This window comes from Rhipicephalus microplus, chromosome 2 (assembly GCF_043290135.1).
Source record: "Rhipicephalus microplus isolate Deutch F79 chromosome 2, USDA_Rmic, whole genome shotgun sequence".
In the NCBI taxonomy this organism is placed as follows: Eukaryota; Metazoa; Arthropoda; class Arachnida; order Ixodida; family Ixodidae; genus Rhipicephalus; species Rhipicephalus microplus.
Window position 1 is genome coordinate 158,992,875 of NC_134701.1, and position 19,847 is coordinate 159,012,721.

A 19,847-nucleotide genomic window follows, 5' to 3' on the forward strand; every position below is an offset into this window, starting at 1 on the left:
AGCCAAGTACGATATTCCCAGGCCTCGCTTTTATAATCGATGAGCACTGCCCTTATTAGGGCAGTCGGCCACTGATGCGCCCGTTAGAACGGTTCTCACTTTAGCACTAACCCGATTCTAGCCGTTCAACGCAGCGTCCGGCTTACTATACTGAGCCGTCGTTATATGCACGACGCATCGGCTGCAAGCGATTCCTGTGCCTCTAAATCAACCGCACGTCCATTTCATTGCGGTCGCTATCTAATACTATAGATACTTCGCCTCATGACCCACGTCTAGGAACAGTCAGGCTTTTCTCTGGTGAGGCGTCTTTGGTGTCTCTTGAAAGGTGTCTCGCCATTATCAGCATAGTTTTTTCTACAGTAATCGCGGCTTCCAGCCATAACGCGATCAGATTTGAGAACGCCTAAGTGTTGGGCATACGCTCCGTCGATTGCGAGCCATAACGTTCGGCTTCCAACGTTTTGTATCACTGCGGCAACGCCAAGCCTTTCAAAGAAAATTTTATTCGGTAGTTGCACACTTATGCGTGTCACACAATTTCTACAAGTTCTCCCTGGCAGCCTAGCCTCTGGCACGAGTAGCCGTTGAAAAAATAATGTTTATTAAAATCAGACAGAAGCGCTCTTTGAAGTCCAGATGATCTGCCTGTAAGTATGACGCAAGTTGCAGCGTCATACAGAACCATGTGCGATAAGTCTTAATTTTAATGTAGTCTGCTGTTTCATGTTTTCAGACCCAGACAGACAGACAAAGAACATTAATAGATCCTGAGGAGGAACTGACAGCACCCCTTAACGGGGGACCGTTGTATAACCGCTGGCCGCGCTCATTTAACCACGACTTGGTCGGCTATACCTGGGGTGGCTGCCTTTTCGAGGAAGGGGAGCGAAGTCCGTCTGTAGCAGACAGCGCGAACAATTTCCTGTTTGCGTACTGCGATGCATGGACAAAAAATGACGGAGTTCATGGCATACCTAACGTTTGTCAAGTTGGTGGTGGTGGTAGGGAAAACTGTACTCGTCAGAAGGCCAAAAAGCCAAATAATATTTTAAAAAATTAAAAAGCAGCGTTGTGGGCGGCCTGCAGGCTGCCGGTTGTGGCGTCCAGGCAGTGCCTAGCCGCGACGACCTCCGCCCAAGTCACCAGTCGAAGTTGCAGGTCCGGCCTGGTGCCGGACAAAGCAGCCTCCTACTGCTGCGGACTTCGGAGGTGCCAAGAGGCAGGGGGCAAGTGTGCCGGACAGGAGTAAAATATGTGCTCATAGTCGGCGATTGAGCTGCCACATAAGCGGCAGGCCGGCGAGTACGTTCCGGGGTGGAAGAGGGCAAGACGTGCAGAAGTAAGGAATGTGCGGGCCTGAAGTTGGCGCCACAGGTGTTGTTGGTGCTGGGAAACGGATTGGTGTGGTGGGAGGAAGGTGAGGCGGGAGTGGCCGTGTAGTGCAATGTGATGTCGTGGTACGTGAGAAGCGCGTCTCGCGAATTCATCCCCGGCGGGGGCGGGCTTGCTCGGTTGGTCGAATCCGAGCGATAGAATTGGCCGCCTTGTTGCCTGGATGATCCGCCTGAGCGGGTACCCAGATGATATAAATGGGGCGAGAGAAAATGGTGCCAGACCGCAAGATGCGTGTGGCTGGGGGTTCCACCCGTCCTACCGCGTAGTTGTATACCGCGGGTTTGGAGTCGGAAAAGGTGTATTCTGCTGAGGTTTGTGTAATGGCGAGGGCGATAGCTGCCTCTTCAGCCTCAACATAGGTGGAAGTACAGACGGAGGCGGTAATGATAGGTCGGAGGGAGTTGTCGATGACTGCGAGGTAGCTCCACGCGGACGCGTCCGCCGCGGTGGTGCAGCGCTTACGTTGCTCGGCTGCTTACCCAAAGGTTGCGCGTTCGATCACGACCCCAGCGGTTGAATTTCGATAGAAGCCAAACGGTAGAGGCCCGTGTACTGATGTCGGCACACGGTATTGAACACCAGATGGTCGAAATTTCCGGAGCCCTCTACTACGGCGTCTCTCATAATGTTATACTGGTTTTGGCACGTTTATAATTATTATTATTATTATTATTATTATTATTATTATTATTATTATTATTATTATTATTATTATTATTATTATTATTATTATTATTGTCGTCGTCGTCGTCGTCGCCCTCATCATTATCATTATTACGAACATTACGCCCACCCACATTATACTGTGGACGCATGTTTCGCAGGAAGCGCTCCGCCACGAAGGTCGCCCTCGTTTTCCAGGGTTGTCTGCCGGCAGGGTTGACTGCCGCTTCTATTGCCGTTTCTCAATAATACTAGATGCCATTCTAAGACTTTTTTTTTTGTGCTTAGATAGAACATATTCGTTTCTTCGTTTATGTGCAGTACACCACACTAACCAGAGTCAATTATATTTATTACGGTCCCAAAACTGCCGCCTCAGTTTTGTATGGAGTGAGCGGACGCCCCAAGAGGCGCAGCTGTGCGTGAGAGGGTAGAGTTACTGTATACGCTACCTTTAGGTAGGCCTCCGAAGGAGCCATATATAGACTCTATGAGGGGGAAACCATAATGTCGAAGTACCATAATGTCGAAGTAACTGGAACAGCAGGAATGGGGTGGAGCACATTCGGAAAACATTCTCAAATTATGAATGGTAGATTGCCACTATCCCTCGAGAGGAAGAGTGTATAACAGCCGCATCTTACCGGTACTTACGTATACGGAGCAGAAACCTGGAGGATTACAGAGAGAGTTCAACTTAAGTTGAGGACGATGCAGGGAGCAGTGGACAGAAAAATGATAAGAGTAACCCAAAGGGACAAGAAAAGAGCAGAGTGTACTACGGAACAAACGAGTGTTATAGTCGAAATCAAGAAGAAGAAATGGTCAGGGGCAGAGCACGTAGCTTGAAGACAAGATAACCAGCGGTCAGTAAGGATCACAGGCTCTATCTATTTCAAGAGAAGGCAAGGTTATGAAAAGGAGAGAGAAAGTTAGGTGGGCAGATGAGGTTCGGAAGTTCGCGGGTATAAAGTGGGAGCAGAAAGCACAGGATCGAGTTTAGTGGCCCAACATAGGTGAGTCCTTTGTCTTGCAGTGGGCATAGTCAGGATGATGATGGTCGTGGTGGTAAAGAAGAAGAAGAAGAAGAAGAAGAAGAAGAAGAAGAAGAAGAAGAAGAAGAAGAAGAAGAAGAAGAAGAAGAAGAAGAAGAAGATGATGATGATGATGATGATGATGATGATGATGATGGCGACGACGACGACGACGACGACGACGACGACGACGACGATGATGATGATGATGATGATGATGATGATGATGATGATGATGATGATGATGATGATGATGATGATGATGATGAGAGGACATGCGAACGCTTCTCTCGCTGTGGTTGTCTGTTGTACATCTTCAGTGTTCTACCTCTCTAAACTTTCGCAATGATCGCTTTACTTTCACGTACAGCTTTTAACACACAACGTGCGTGAATGTGTGCCTGAATGCGTCGTAAGTCTTGAAATGAGCACCAGAGCGAAAAGAGTAGACGCTCAGAACGTGCAGATCGTCGGGGTTTCAGCCAAGAAAACAGAAAAATGTCGACTTGAAGGTCTATAATTCCTATATGATTATGAGGGACGGCAGACTGGAATGCTTTAGATTCGTTTATAATCATCTGTGGATTTTTACCGAATGAAAGTACGCTGTCTTTTTTTTTTTTGTTCTTTCACGCCGAGCATTATATGCCCTCTGTGGCCTGGTGAGCGCCGTTAGTCTCGACGCTTTAGAGGTTGCACTATTTTTTTCATTAGCCAAAAATGAAAGGCTGCGCATTCGCAACAAAGGCCCAGTGGTGCCACTTGCAAAAAGAGGTCGCAGATGTGGGCTGTTGCACCACCATTCACCCGTAAGAAATTGTGATTGATTGACGGCGCAGACAGCGGAATGGTCGCCCAGCACGGCTGTTCAATTTTTCGTTAAAATGTAATAAGAATTTTAACACCAGGTCAATAAATCACTACCGCGAGGGCTTCTTCTGTCCGATGATTTCATTTAATGCTAATGAAAATGAAACTGAAATTCTTCGCCAAGTATTAATTTTTCGCCGACGTGACACCACCTATACTATGCAGGCATTATGAATATCGATGGCGTAGTAGGTACCTTGCATGTGTGCTTGCAGCAGTTACCCAATGAATGTTTAGAAGATGATCTGAAAAACCGCTCTTCATGCTTTCGCTGTGACTGTGTGGCGCCTTCCGCGCAGGCCTGGCGTTTTTAACGCGACAGCGTTAAGAAGTTCGTTTCGCAAAAATTTCGGCGTCAGTGTTGTCGGTGTGAGTGTCATCTTATGTTTGACTGAAAAAACTGAGAACGATGTCAATAAAAAATCATAAAAACCCTGGACCAGCCGGGTGGGAAGCAAATGAGGGTGGTTTAACGTCATGCATGTGTGGATCGAATCCAGGTTGTTTGCATGGCAAGCAGATGTTCTACCACAATGCCATGCCCTTGCTTGTCAAAGCAATGAAAATAACTTCGTCTGCTTGGAAATTCGGTGAGAGTAGCTTTCATTCTTCACGAAGACACGCGTCCTGTATACATGCTTCACAATGCGACATGAAATATTGCACTGATAATGCGTGATACAAGCGTTCATTGCCCACGGGAATCAGAATATGTGATTATCATAAAGAATCCGTGCTTGAAAGTCGGTACTTCCCTACAAAAGGCACACATGTCACTGTGCCTATTTCCATAAGTCCACGTATTGGGTGCATAGCAAATTCAAAAACGTTTCATGCACGAAGTGTTTGGAGTACGCACTAGCATTACTATCACGTTCAACTCCTAAAGGCAAAACTCTATAGGGCCCCCTTATTTTTTTTTGTTTTATGCATCTGCAGTGGCACGCTTGCTCCTGACAACCAGCCGCGTCATTGAACCCTATTTGTACGCCTCGGCTACATCAAGCCTTTTGTTTATAGCAATGTTTGTCTGACATACTCAACCAGGAGTTAAAAAAAAGCGCTTCTAAGTCGACGTCAAACTTTTATCACCGATACGTATACCTCCCAAACGCGCGCAATTGCTTCATCAAACAGGAGAAACCGTTCAACTCAAATGCAGGGCTGACGAGTGACTTGAAAAGTTACGCGCGCATTTTTCTTCCTACCGATTCGTCGTCGCTTTATATTACACGGGACCCTTATGTCGTCCCGTGCTCTCTTAACGAGACGCACGAATACCGCCAAGAACGAAATACGTGATGATGGCGCCTCAGCCACGGGATAGAAAAAAAAAACGGGAATGCCCCAAACTCTGCTTTACTCTGCACAAGAAAGCTGCGAGTGAAAATTTTACTAAACCCTATGTAATGGCCGGAAAAATACTACATTTTATTTCGTTTCTCTTACAAGCTTTAGAAGAAGCTGAAAAACACTGTTCTGATTCTGCCAGGCCCGCAACACCCACATATTTTTTGTTCCCCCTCGCTCTCTCTGTCATCCTCTCCTTTTTTGAACTCTTTAACTTCTTTGCGCCTACTTCGATGAGAAATTCCGGGACCCTAATTGTATTAAGAGCTCGGCGGGGCATGGGGCGAGAGGGATACTCACGGAACGGGGGTGGAGTGGGTGGCGGTTGAGGAGGGGGATATATGGTGATTGAAAAAGAAAAAGTGAATGAAATGAGATGGAGAAGAGGAGGTGAGGGCGAGTAAGAGAGACAGAGGGAGGCTTCGAAGCTGCCGGCCGAGCCGAGCTCAAGAAACGCGCGCCGGAGCCTCTCCTTTTGCCCTAATTGAAAATACAAACGGTGCGTGTGTGCGTGTGTTTGTATACGCCGGCGCGTCGCCGTTTTTCTACTCGTCTGCTCTGCCTCCGATGGCGAGGCTGCTGCTGCTTGCTCTTCATCGTCTTTGTGTTGTGCTCCTACGTTGTCGTCGTCGCGCTGTTTCTTGATAGAGCAGCGAGCCGGTTCGTTCCGAGAAGAACAAGCTACAGCCGATGCGAGCCGCGGTGTACGTCCGAGGTCGTCGAGTAGGAACGTGGAGGGGGGGGGGGGAGGGAAGTGGAGGAGGGATGTCTCGTTCAGGAACGACGCCGGAGAAACGGGAAATTGTGCCTCGGAATTCAGACGCATTTTTCAAGGCTCCCTTCTTTCTCCTCTGATTCGTTTCTCTAATTTTTCATTCCTGACCGCGCTTCCATCCAAGGGTCATTCTAGATAGCTAACGTGGTTGCTTGGGCCAGTTGGTACGACATGATTCACATAAAAAACAGCGCCAATAACGAGGGACAAGAAAAGAAGGAGACAGACAGCGGCATTCTAGAAAAAAACTTAGCAGAACGCTGGCACTAGGATGCCGCGTGAGAGACACTGGCACGTCATCCTTGTGGGCGCAAAACATTTGAAGTTTTGAAGAAGAAAACAAAGGTATATTTTGAATATATAAACCGGAACTACCACGCCTATCCAGTAAGATGCGAATTTCAAAAAAAAAAGTGCTGTTTACATATATATACATATATTTTCGTGCCAACTTGGGTTTGAATAAGGAAAATATGCTATAAAACGCATCTATCAGCGGAAGAGAAGATCGCTGGAACTTTGGAAAAGGGGTGGGGGGAGTGGAAGTATGAAGGAGGAACTTGAGAATTATTTGCCGTTGATTTAAAATAAGATGTTCGTTGTAAGTGAACTAGTACACGTACCACGATCATGTGTTTTATGAGCTAACGTGCACAAATGAACATAAAAACACGCGTACTTAGAATTCTGGCGATCTGCGTATGCGCTGTAGAAGTCTTAAGAAACTAGAATTCATGTAAGACAGACGGCTGAGCATTTTTGCTGGAAGCATTGAACGTATTTACGCGATACCATATAGGATACTCTTTTTATATGTGCGTGTTGTACTGAGACTGTGACCCTATAGTGTGATTTATTTACTTCACAAGTGGCATACTATAAAGAAGCAACTGTTCTATTTCTCCTCCTCCTCCTCCACCACCACCACCACATCATCATCATCATCATCATCATCATCATTATCATCATAGTCCTCGTCGTCAAGAACTGGCAGTACGTGCACATAGACAACAGACGGCCACAGCGCCACGGTACCTGCCAGTGCTCAATGAGGCGTTTAGACATAGTTCCCCGAAGCCAACTGAATATAGTGCGGCTGAAGCTGATAACACAGAGATACTTAGAAAAAACGAACGCAAGTATTGACAGTAATGGCAGTAAGATGGTACCGTTTTTCCTCGTAAGGATATGAAACTGAGAGAAAGCTGATTTCAAGTTTAATTTGCCATGTGTGGGGTCTAACAGGAAGTATACATGCTACGCCGTCTGCAGGGAAAAGGTTCCTTCCACATTCTGCCAATCAACCCTGTCTCGTGCTTGCGGCTGCCACATTATACCCGCGAGCTTCCTCATTTTACCTGAACACCCAACTTTCCGTCTCCTCCTCGCGCTCTATTGCCTTCTCTTGGAATCCAGTCAGTTACCATTAATGACCAGTAATGACCAGCGGTCATCTGTTGTAGGCGCTACATGCCATATAGCCATATAATGTTCACATATCAATGGTTGACTCGGATGAGATTTTGGGGCGTTCAAACCTCACATACCAATTAGCTCGGATGAGAGTCAAGCGCATGCACACCTTTACGCCGTTAGGAATGACTCACACAGCTTTCAAGTGTTCCGTCACGGACCGTCACAATAGCTGAAACTTCTTTTTCTTTTCTTCATTAGTTTTTTATACGAAACTGCACGCTGGTGGCATTAGCTGATGGTTTCAAGGTCATTTTCGTCTCGATTGATTTCATTGATTTGTGGGGTTTAACGTCCCAAAACCACCATATGATAATAAGAGACGCCGTAGTGGAGGGCTCCGGAAATTTTTACCCCCTGATGTTCTTTAACGTGCACCCAAATCGGAGCACACGAGCCTACAGCATTTCTGCCTCCATCGTAAATGCAGGACATGACACGCAGAAACGATCTGAAAATGAGAGAACTCCTGGAGTTACGTAACTTTCGTTAGTCGCTCATGGAAGAGGAAGTTATATACAAGCCGCCGTAAGAAAATAAATATTAATTAACGATGTCGCTTGATTCGGAAAGAGGAAACTTCTGCATAGCGTGTATGTTTTAAAACAGTATGGCGGGTATTTTTTTCAAAACGAAAATTCTGACAGGGAGCGTAGAATTCCCTAACTATATATATGTCTACCGAACACATTTACGTCACAGTTGTGTATTCCTCGTCGGTCAGAGCTAGACCATATGCGAAATATATTTTTCAACTATAAAATTCAGTTTTCACAGGCGGTGACGTTGCCCTCAAGAATTGTGTGTGCGGTGTGCGTGTTACGTGCAATGCGTATCTCCTCATTCTCCTCTCGCCCGTGTAGCGAAGCAAACTGAACTTAGTCTAGTTAACCTCCTTACTTTTCTTATATTTTTTTCTTATATTTTTTTTCTTCTATCTCTCTCGCAACTTTACAATTAGCCCCGTTTTTGTTCTTTCTTTCAAATTCTGTTGTCGGCTCCCGCGCCGTGCTTCTCCGCGCCTCAAACTCAAGTAATATTTTAAGAAACTCCGCGGCAATTTATTTAGACGTATTTTATTGCTATTGCTTTAGGTTGCGTAGAGGTCCACTCCTAATGCGCCGTCTCAAAGAGATGTGTCCTTCGTTCGGAAGAAAAACGAACAAAAGAGGAAATAAGTAATAAGTGCAGACGTCGCGTATGTCTGACGCTTCTCTCTCCGTATGGGGAGCAAGAGTAAGAAGCGCTTGGGGAGCGAGAGCACAGAACGCGCCGCTTTCTTCGCTAAGTCGATGGCTTCGCTTGCGCTGTACGAAAAAAAGGAAGGAAAAGCAAAAAAAAAACCGAGAACCCACGCGGGGTGGAGATGTCCAGACAGGATCGAGGACTGGCGGCAATACATCTACAGTCCCTCTCAATATTACCAGCAATGCGCTGTTGGTATTCAAAACGGCACCAAAACTGCAAAGGGATGCCTACATAGGAAACAAGTTCGTGAATAAAACTGTCCTAATTAGCGGTATTTTCTGAACCAATTGCACGTTTGTCTGTGACGTTGTTCAGGAATTGAGTAACTTTAACCACAACCAGCGTATTGTAAACTCGTATCGAGCGCAGCTGTACATATAGAAAAGATCTACCACAACACCCCGTTTCGTTCTATTTTTCTTAAATGCAAAAGCTTCCAATGCTTCGTGAATCCCAAAAGTGACCATTGGAGTGAGCGCAACATGACGCAACAAAAAAAATCAACTGATCCCATAATAACGACGTCACTCATTGCCGGAAATCGTGACATCATTGCGAGGCTTCGTAATGACGTGACGTCACATAATTACGTCTTAACTTGACATCACCTCTCGTGTGGTAGTAGGTAGATTTGCGGGCAGATCGTAGAGGCTGAGAAAACAATTTTGCAGAGTGGGGGTGGAGAACAGTACAAATTACTCCGACATAACAGACGAAAAATGCGGTGCCCTTGGCCATGGGGTCGTCTTATGCGAATGCATAAAGTGATGCAACTTACTGTCTTTTCTCATATATATATATATATATATATATATATATATATATATATATATATATATATATATATATATATATCGGTTATTCCTAACACTCGGCGTATCATTATCTATAGCAAAGTTGGCCTAACCGGGACAGGGGCAGCACTTACTAAAAACAAAAAAGACAACCTTCATGAATGAAGCCTTTAGTGCTTCAGAACAACCTCCTGAATCGACATAAGAAATATATTGTTTAGCTAAAATCAGAAAAAAAACACTCTAATGGTGAAAAATATGCATACGGTCTAACGTTGAAGCTGTAATCGAGACAAAACGTACTCTGTATACCAGTGATGAACGTTGAGAAAAATATACGTGTTTAGATTGTTTAAAACCTACTGCATCTATACTCGCATAATACCACCTGTACTAGCTACAGTTGGCAAGATAATGGCTATTAGTTGGTATAAGAGTACAATGAGTTGTCGTACCACTATGTATTTGCTTTGCTTAATTTTATGTTTTGCGCACTGTGAGTTTCTTTAGTTACACAAATTCACATTAAAAAATTATTTTAAGCCCTGCCTGCCTTATTTTAGTTTTTCAGCAAAGCAGTAAAAAGCGATCAGCTACACACACACACACACACACACACACACACACACACACACACACACACACACACACACACATGCCCCGCCGCGGTGGTCTAGTGGCTAAGGTACTCGGCTGCTGACCCGCAGGTCGCGGGTTCAAATCCCGGCTGCGGCGGCTGCATTTCCGATGGAGGCGGAAATGTCGAGGCCCGTGTGCTCAGATTTGGGTGCACGTTAAAGAACCCCAGGTGGTCGAAATTTCCGGAGCCCTCCACTACGGCGTCTCTCATAATCATATGGTGGTTTTGGGACGTTAAATTCCACAAATCAATCAAATCAACACACACACACATGCACACACGCACACACACACGCGCACACACACACACACAAACACACACACACGCAACACACACACACGCACACACACACACACACACGCACGCACGCACGCACACACACACACACACAAACACACACACACACGCAACACACACACACGCGCACACACACACACACACACGAACTCCAAAAACTCAAGTGGGGGAAATACACTGCTGCTGCATATCGACCTGCTGATTCCTGAGAAGCTAACTAGTTTATTTATTAGTTTCATGCTGCACTCACTAGGTTTTACCCATGTTATTTTTTTAACTAATTGGCTTTTTCAAATAAAAATAAAAATTTGGGAAGTTTCCCTTCTTCATTTATGTTAGATTGGCTTGAGCCCGTTATACCTCCTGGTGGTACGGGCTACCCCCTTTTTACTTTTAGTTATTTTTACATATAGGGGGCGGAAAAAGCACACACACACACACACACACACACACACGCACACACACACGTGTGCGTGTGTGTGTGCGTGTGTTTGCGCGTGCGTGCGTGAGTTTATATTACGTATTTATTAAAACTCTACAAAACCTTATATGGAAGAGTTAACCAGGGTATTTGATATGAATACTATGATGATAAGATAGTCGGTTCTAACGTAGCCCAGATTCCCCTGTTTTCATTTAGCAATATGAAGAAATACTTCCACATGTGGCTTAATGACGTGTTAGGGCACACTTTGTAATAAGGTACACACAATTAGACATTTTCAAGGCACCATACTTCAACTGTAATTGATAAGCAGCAAACGGTTCGCAGAACCAACAAGAGTCTTTAATACACCATTCTTTTTTTAGCAATCATAGTCAATGGATCACCCGCAGAGAATTAGTAACTGAAAATATCATAGACGTAGTGGCAGTGTGTTTAGAAAAAAATTTTTTAACAATTTTAAGTATTGGTACTCAACTATGGGAGAGCATTGCGCCGCTCCGCCGCGGTGGTCTTGTGGCTAAAGCACTCGGCTGCTGACCCGCAGGTCGCGGGTTCAAATCCCGGCTGCGGCGGCTGCATTTCCGATAGAGGCGGAAATGTTGTAGGCCCATGTGCTCAGATTTTGGTGCACGTTAAAGAACCCCAGGTGGTCTAAATTTCCGGAGCCCTCCACTACGGCGTCTTTCATAATCATATGTTTGTTTTGGGACGTTAAACCCTACAAATCAATCAATCAATCAGTGCGCTGTCCCTGGATTCGCAATCAACACTACGATAAGCCTATGCAAGCTTCCGAAATCGTACCCCAATGCATCGCAACTCTGACGCGCTGTCGCAATACACAAAGTCATCAAATGCAGTTCCCGCACTGGTTTTCACATGCCTGAAAATCACGTACACAAACATTATTCACAATTGTTACAACTCTACAAAGATTGACATCTACGCCAGTGAACGAAGGACGTTAGTCTTTCCATTGCTAACACGCTCACGTGACAAAGGCGAGATTGAATCGTGGATGAAAGCACGTTTCTTTTTTTTTTTTTTCAGAGTATTCATTTCGAGCAATAGCAAGCTTTAGATTAGGGTACTCAAAGCTTTGCGTTAGCGTTTGCCGCCACTGCGCATGCCTCATAGGCTGAACTCTTGAGCATAGCGACCTTGCAAACGTTAAATATGAAGTTTAAACTTACGGACAAGTAAGTACACGACATGCATGAGCGGAAAAGATGGTGAGATAAAAGTTCCTTAGAAGGCATTTTGTCTTATAACCTACCCGCACAACGCAGGCAGCAATATGACGAGAATTCCCAATAAATTCACTTTTTGCAACATTAGGAAAAAAAAACACACTGTAAAAGAAAAACGAGAATTTTATTTAAAAGATTAGTGGGAAACGCATTTCAAGAGGCACAAGAGGTATTGTGAACCATGATTATACAGTTGAAATAATTGCATACTTATTTAGTGTTGATGACGCAAAAGACTTCGGAAACTTGTGTGAATAAAACCTCTTTCTTATGCTCATTGCTTTATGTTATAGACAGAATCCTATTTGTTTAGCGTCGCACAAAGCGCATACTTGCACCCCGAAATATACGCGGCTGCTTCCTCATCCAGCTGTCTCAACTACTTGCCTATCGCGACAGTTCAAGGCTAACACAGACCACGCAAAGTAACAAAAGTGCAGTGTATAAAAGTGGTCTTTTGGGGGTGGGGAGGGTGATTGCATACAGAGAGCACAGATATATCATGCGTAGAGGCACCCCGACTCTGACGACGAAAACGCTGCAGCAGAAACAAATAAAATCCCATCGTTGCGGTCGTCTCGGCTATTCTTCGTTTTGTATCCGCGTATTATAATTCTGCAGCGTCGTTGGCAGCGGCGGGGCCAACATATTCTTGCCTCTACTCGGCGCTAGAACACACGATGCGGCTCACTGCGTTGTGGGGCGCACAAAAAACCACGCCATTGCGGCAGCGTTCGGCCAAAACAATTTTCGACGACGCTATAGTGTTTTCACTGCGGCAACGAGAAGCCGGGGCAAATGTTTGAGTGAAATGACAGAGAACGAGAGAAATATATAAAGATACAACTCTTCACAGAAAGGTGAAGAAGAGAAAAGCAACTATTGCTAACAAGATATCCGTGAGACTATTGTCAAAAGAAATATTATTGTATAATAAATGTTTTCTATAAGTGAAGACCCATTGGCATGTACAGCCGCGGATATTTTGTTCATTTAATTACCGACCTCAAATCACGTGTGAAAGCCATTCATTACTCTTTGCTAGATATGTTCCACTAGCATTTTTATTACTGAACATTTACGTCACTCTAACGTACTGGCTTTCGTGAAATTATCATTGTCGCAAAATGTCTAATCCATGCGAAGTGCGTTGCGGTACGCAGCCTAGTATGCGATTGTGCGGTGCCTGCAAATTGCCACTGAGCTTGTAATACCTTCGAAGAAACCATTCGCTACGCATTATTGTTCCGCGTTCGTTTATTATATTGTTTATAGTAAATGAGTTTACGGACACCTACGCGATATATAAGTTCAGTGTTTAAAGTGTTGCCCTGTATTGAAAGAGGTCATTAGTTTTCTCCCGAACGTGGACAGCCACGTTTTGACGGGCTAGAAACGCCAAAACACAAGGAAAATAAGGTTGCGTTTTATGCCATAAAGAACCCCTGGTGGCAGAAATCTAGCTGGTCAATAGAATAAATGGTACAGAAGTATGGGTAGGGAGGTCAGGCAGTTCAGGATAGCTGGTTTGCTTTCTACGTGTGGGAACAGGATGGGGTAGATCCTAACAGGGTATGGAAAGGGAGGAAAGAGAAAGATAGCACATCACACGGGCAAATGACCGATGGTTTATTCGGTTTCCGAAAGAGGGGCATGAGAGATCAAGAATCGTACCTACGGACAACACAGAACTACACTGTATGTATGTATGTATGTATGTATGTATGTATGTATGTATGTATGTATGTATGTATGTATGTATGTATGTATGTATGTATGTATGTATGTATGTATGTATGTATGTATGTATGTATGTATGCATGCATGCATGTATGTATGTTTGTGTATGTATGTATGTATGTATGTATGTATGTATGTATGTATGTATGTATGTATGTATGTATGTATGTATGTATGTATGTATGTATGTATGTATGTATGTATGCATCCATGCATGCATGCATGCATGGATGGATGTATGGATGGATGGATTATGCAAGCGTTGTGCGCTAACCCATGCGAAAATTGTTACGCATATATGAAGTGCACATCGAAATATAAAGTGTGTTGCTGTATGTTAATGTGTGATAGTATCTTATTTTTTGTCCTTTCAAAGCTCGTACTCGTGGTCTGTCATTTATTCAATTCCTCGTGAACAATGTTGCTCCATTGTCCTGCACTGCATCTGGTTGCTGCCCGGCGTTGCTTCGACCATTGTCTCTATATTTGATTGTCTTTATCCTAACTATATGATACTTCCTGTAAATCTCGAATGTGAAATAAATAACAAACTAAATCAGCAGCACAAGACAGGTGATGTTGAAGATCTTGCAGTGAACAGATAGTATGAAGGTAGTGATCACGTGATCATGATGATGATGATAACGATGCTGTTCTACTTGATTGCTTGCCGTTGCTGACGAATCCTTCTCTCTGCAGGAAAAAGCAGGACGAAGTGCAGCTGCTCGAGACGGCCATTGGTCAGCGCAGCGCCGAGCAGCGCAAGCTGGGCGCCGAGCTGGAGGCCACCTGCCAGATCTGCCTCAAGACCAAGTTCGCCGACGGCATCGGGCACATTTGCAACTACTGCAGCATACGCTGCTGCGCCCGCTGCGGGGGCAAGGTCACGTTGCGGTCATCCAAGGTCATCTGGGTCTGCATCCTCTGCCGCAAGAAGCAAGAGCTGCTCATCAAGACCGGCCAGTGGATACACGGCGGCTCGCAACTGGTGCCGCCAATAGCGGGAGGGCTTCCCGGAACAGGCTCCAGGGGGCGCCTAGAGCGAGCCCATTCTGCCGAAAAGGTGCGCACATACATACATACATACATACATACATACATACATACATACATACATACATACATACATACATACATACATACATACATACATACATACATACATACATACATACATGCACATACATACATACATACATACATACATACATACATACATACATACATACATACATACATACATACATACATACATACATACATACATACATACATACATACATACATACATACATACATACATACATACATACATACATACATGTTTCAATGTAAACACCTTTGACATACCTATATCTAGCTAGATAAAATTATGAAAAGACGTCTCTCTTGGCAAGTTTAGTTTTTCTGTTTTACTTAAGAACTGACCTCAAGACGTAAGAAAACTTTTTCAATTAAAAACCAGAAAACTAAATTTGACTCAAGAATAACCTTTTTTCTTATACATACATGTTAGTGTGTACGCCATTCGTGCAAGCCTACATACACTGAAACTCCGCGAAGATGTCTGCACGTATTTTGCTCTAGATTCGAGGACAGCAGTTTCCGGTTTCCTATTTTTATGTGTGCCTGATGTGTGTCGTCTTCCTGCGCAGGACAACTACACCGGCCACCCGGGGTCCATGCCAATGGGTCTTGTGCGAGGAGGAAGTCTGCAGCGGTTAGGAAACCTCGGAGGGCGGGAGCTTCGGCGGCAGTATTCTTCACAGGTGTGCCTCGTGAGGTCAAAGTAGTGAATTGGGGAGTACTCATGTTACATAGGCGGTGAATAATTTTAAGAATACTGCTGTAGATAGAAAGCACACAAGCACACAAGCATTTTAAGAATAGTAGATAGAAAGCACACAAGGAACCGTCTCCTTTTGCGCCAGGTGAAAACTTGGCGAGAAAATTTGTATCACGAAGTTGGACAAAGCGGGCCTTCTATGATGATTCTTAAAGCAGCACTGACACAAAATTTTGAAGCCGAGATATTGAGTGTCATAGATTAATGTAAACACACACACACAAACAAATAAACACAAACACTTCTACACAATATCAAGGGCAAATATGGCTTGTAAAATATTTAAAATCAATTTAAAAGGGCGTGCCGCGGGATTGCGTGAAATGCGGAGCACCTCGCGATGCCGAAACGTGGTGTCAACGTAAAATAATCTACGTCACGAGGTTGTGTTGGCTATAGCAGGAAAAGCGTTGGCTGGTCAATGCGGCGCCCGCTTGCGCGCGGTGCCCACGTCATTGTTTTGTGGGGTCACGTGGCCAGCTGTGTTTACCTAGCCACTAGAACTGCTAATTCCTAACTCGGTGCGCATTGAAACAGAAAGTAAGACCTTTCAAAGAACGTCTATAGATAAATAGCAGTCGTGCACTCGCACAAGCTGGAGGTTTCCAGCCGTGATAAGTTGGTCGTAAGCTACCTATCGCAACAACAAAAAAGGCGCAATTTTTTTTTTTAGTGTTGGTAATCCTTTAACTGCCATTTTCATTGGACTTGTTGAGTCATACTTGTTCCGAAACTGCGTTTCAAAAACCAAACATACCCATGGCCGATTTGGCGAGAGCCTGGAGATTGTTGCGCGATCTGGGAGCAGCGCCAACGAAACACTACATCGCCACGGCACCATCCCTGCGTACGCTGTTCGCAAGCTTTTCAACGCCGCACGCAGTGATGGCGTTGTTGCGAGCGTTTATTCATTAATTTTTTTCGTCAATAGATGACACGACAATCAGAAGATTTCTGAGATTTTGGTCTATGGTATGTTTGGGTTTTGATCCATGGGGAGAGTTTCGCAACTGGTATGATTGACGGACTCTGATTTAATCGAACCTACATGTTTCTTAGAACAATGCCTCCGACCTACCTACCTACCTACCTACCTACCTACCTACCTGCCTACCTACCTACCTACCTACCTACCTACCTACCTACCTACCTACCTACCTACCTACCATCTATCTATCTATCTATCTATCTATCTATCTATCTATCTATCTATCTATCTATCTATCTATCTATCTATCTATCTATCTATCTATCTATCTATCTATCTATCTATCTATCTATCTATCTACCTACCTACCTACCTACCTACCTACCTACCTATCTATCTATCTATCTATCTATCTATCTATCTATCTATCTATCTATCTATCTATCTATCTATCTATCTATCTATCTATCTACAACCCTGACATGGTTGATCTGCGTTACAGGAGCCGTGTCTTGGCGACCGGCGCCTGTCCGGCTGTGACCCACACATGCGCTCGTCGCGAGAGCCCTCGCCCGAGCGCCGATGGCCACCCCGGCTCCAGCCGCAGCCGGGTCAGCCTTTCGCACCGCACCTCATGCAGCAACAACAGGGCCCTTCCATGCAGGTGAGCGAGAGCGGTGGAGCGTCAGCGTAACCCTTATAAAGGCGCACGCAAGAGAGCGATGCCTCGAATACGATGGCAAAGTTACGCGACTACCGTGAGCTAGTTGGGGTTCGATGATAAGAGATAAGGTGGTGAAGTTACCTGATGACGTGCCGACAGTAGAGGTTTGAGGATAGGAGGTACGCTTATTATTACTGCAGCCCGTAACAGCAGCGTTGTTGGCGTTGGATGAAGGAGGTTGAAAGACGAGGGTAGAAACGAGAGGCCACCACTGGATGTGTGCGTACCCGCAACCAAGTGAAATTAAGTTTTTCAGTTCTGTCCCAATATGGACTACCCATAGGGGTGGTTCCGATGGGGCTAAATATTGTTCTATCAAGTCCAGGTGCGAACTGTATCAAGGCTAGACAAACAAACTCGTTCTGCTTCTACCCATTCCAAAGTGGGTAGAGGTAGCAAAACACGTGTAATAGTATTCAAATGTCCCATTCAAGTACAGCATGCTTGCATGCTCGTAGACCTCACCAATCAATGCATTCAACCTTGGTAGGTCAGTCACAAGTTAACGGATATAATGGTGAAGAGCTTTACGTATCTTTAAAAGCATAAAAGGAGTAGAACTGGGAAGAGGGAATGGAAACAGCACAACTGGCAACAGTGTCATACCTATCACGGGGTTAATGAACACTAACATCGAACCGGACGCCCGGTTGAAGCATATAGAGCCGTTTCTGCAATCTCATTTAATTGCAGGTTGATGTTGGTTGGTTGGTGATTGTAGGCTATGCCTCTGGTTCGGCTGAATGTTAACTTTATTTACACGCCGTATTATGCGCTTCAAGGTGAAGTCCGAATTCTGCTCACGGCTAAGTTTACATATGGGTCTCACCGCAAATAAATGAACCAAGAAGAAGCCAAGTAGGTACTCATAGGAAGACATCTTGTTCGTCGCAGGGAGGCCTCTCTCAGCAGCAGCAGCTGCAGCAGCCGTCCCTGCAGAGTGCGCAGGCCGGCGGCATGCACCACATGCAGCAGCGCGCCGCGGCGGGCCTTCAGCCTCAGCAGCAGCCGCAGCCCCAGCAGCGGCGCAAGGTGGACCCTGTGGTGCGCAATGACTCGCTGAGCTCGGACCAGTCTGAGTGCGTGCGGCCGCCTCCGCCCAAGCCGCACCGGCACAAGCGCGGACGCAAGATGCGCCAGCGCTCGCTCAGCTCCTCGGACGACGAGGCCCGCTCCACGCCGGACTGCTCCAGCTGCGAGGAGAGCGAGAGCGTCAGCGAAAAAGGTCGACCGCCCCTTCTTTGCTACCTTTGATGGCTACTCTTGTGGGCTCTGCAACAGAAGAGCTGTTGGGCACAGGGAAAGCAGCAATCGAGGAGGTGGGGGTGGTTGCCAAGGCGGGCACACGGTTGACCACCAAGGAGGGGGGGGGGGGGCTCAAGTTTAATGGAAGCTCCGCCCCCTTCCCCTCTGCCGAGTCCTAGAAAAATTAAGAGGCGCAATGATCGCAAAAACGAACACGGAATCATGACGTACACTGCCAGCCGTCGATCCCTGGCATTCCGGGACTGAAGGTTTTGGAAAGCGACAGTGGAAACCTTAGCTGCCTTATAGTGAATGCATGTGCCACATGAGTGTAAACTATAATCCATGGCATTACTCAATGGGGAAACGTCTGATTCAGCAATGACATGAGGCAGATCTGTCGCCTCCCTCTAGATTACTATAAGGGCAGTCGTATCTTCCTGCTTCACCTCCCTTGCGCACTCCTATGGTGTGGTGTTGCAGCACGCGGGCTTAGCCTGGCATATACTCAGCCGTTAAACCGCGTTTTCTACTTCTTTTTTTTTTCTCGTCTTCTTGTGCTTATCTCTGTCGTTCTGGGTAGGATTCTGGCCGGGCCGGGACAACCAGTATTGCTAGGACGAAAGCCTACGAGATAAACATGCGCTTCGTGACCTTTCGTTAAGGGCTGTGCGCATGAGCTGTAGCATCGTGAAAAAAAAATGGCAGATTGTTCCGCCTGAGCATCCCTTAATTAGTAGGAGATGCTTGGCGAAGGCTAAAAATCGAAGCCTGTATTTAAGCAAGGAACTCTAACGCTTGTGTTGTTCGTAATGAAATTTTTAGTGAATTCTCATGCTGAGAATATCATTAGCAAAGGTGTCAAGCCAATAAAGAAATTTTTAAGAATGAAAAAGGCTTTCGAGTGGAACACCAATTGTTCTATTCTTACTATTTCATTTTCCATATTAGCGTTTATAGAGCGCTTTTATAGCAACAGCCATTACATGCTTTCAGAAGAGTTGTATGTATTCGAACAGTCTCGAAACTCACGGCACAGGATTTATATGAAAAGAAACAACAGTGGTTTCGCTTGGGCATCCTAACTCTTTACCTCAAGGATTGCCCAAATGATTATTGCAGTA

The 19,847-nt window shown here is 45.3% G+C and overlaps 1 protein-coding gene across 2 annotated transcripts in view; it reads left to right on the forward strand.

Annotated features, from left to right (window-relative positions):
* Rim (Rab3 interacting molecule) overlaps positions 1-19,847 on the forward strand; it is a 169,072-nt gene that overhangs the window by 91,211 nt on the left and 58,014 nt on the right. For both annotated transcript variants that reach the window (XM_075886963.1, XM_037421872.2), the window contains exons 2-5: positions 14,680-15,043; positions 15,636-15,749; positions 17,257-17,418; positions 18,373-18,703. In XM_075886963.1, the coding sequence (XP_075743078.1) occupies positions 14,680-15,043; positions 15,636-15,749; positions 17,257-17,418; positions 18,373-18,703 (971 nt within the window). The remainder of the gene's footprint in view (positions 1-14,679; positions 15,044-15,635; positions 15,750-17,256; positions 17,419-18,372; positions 18,704-19,847) is intronic.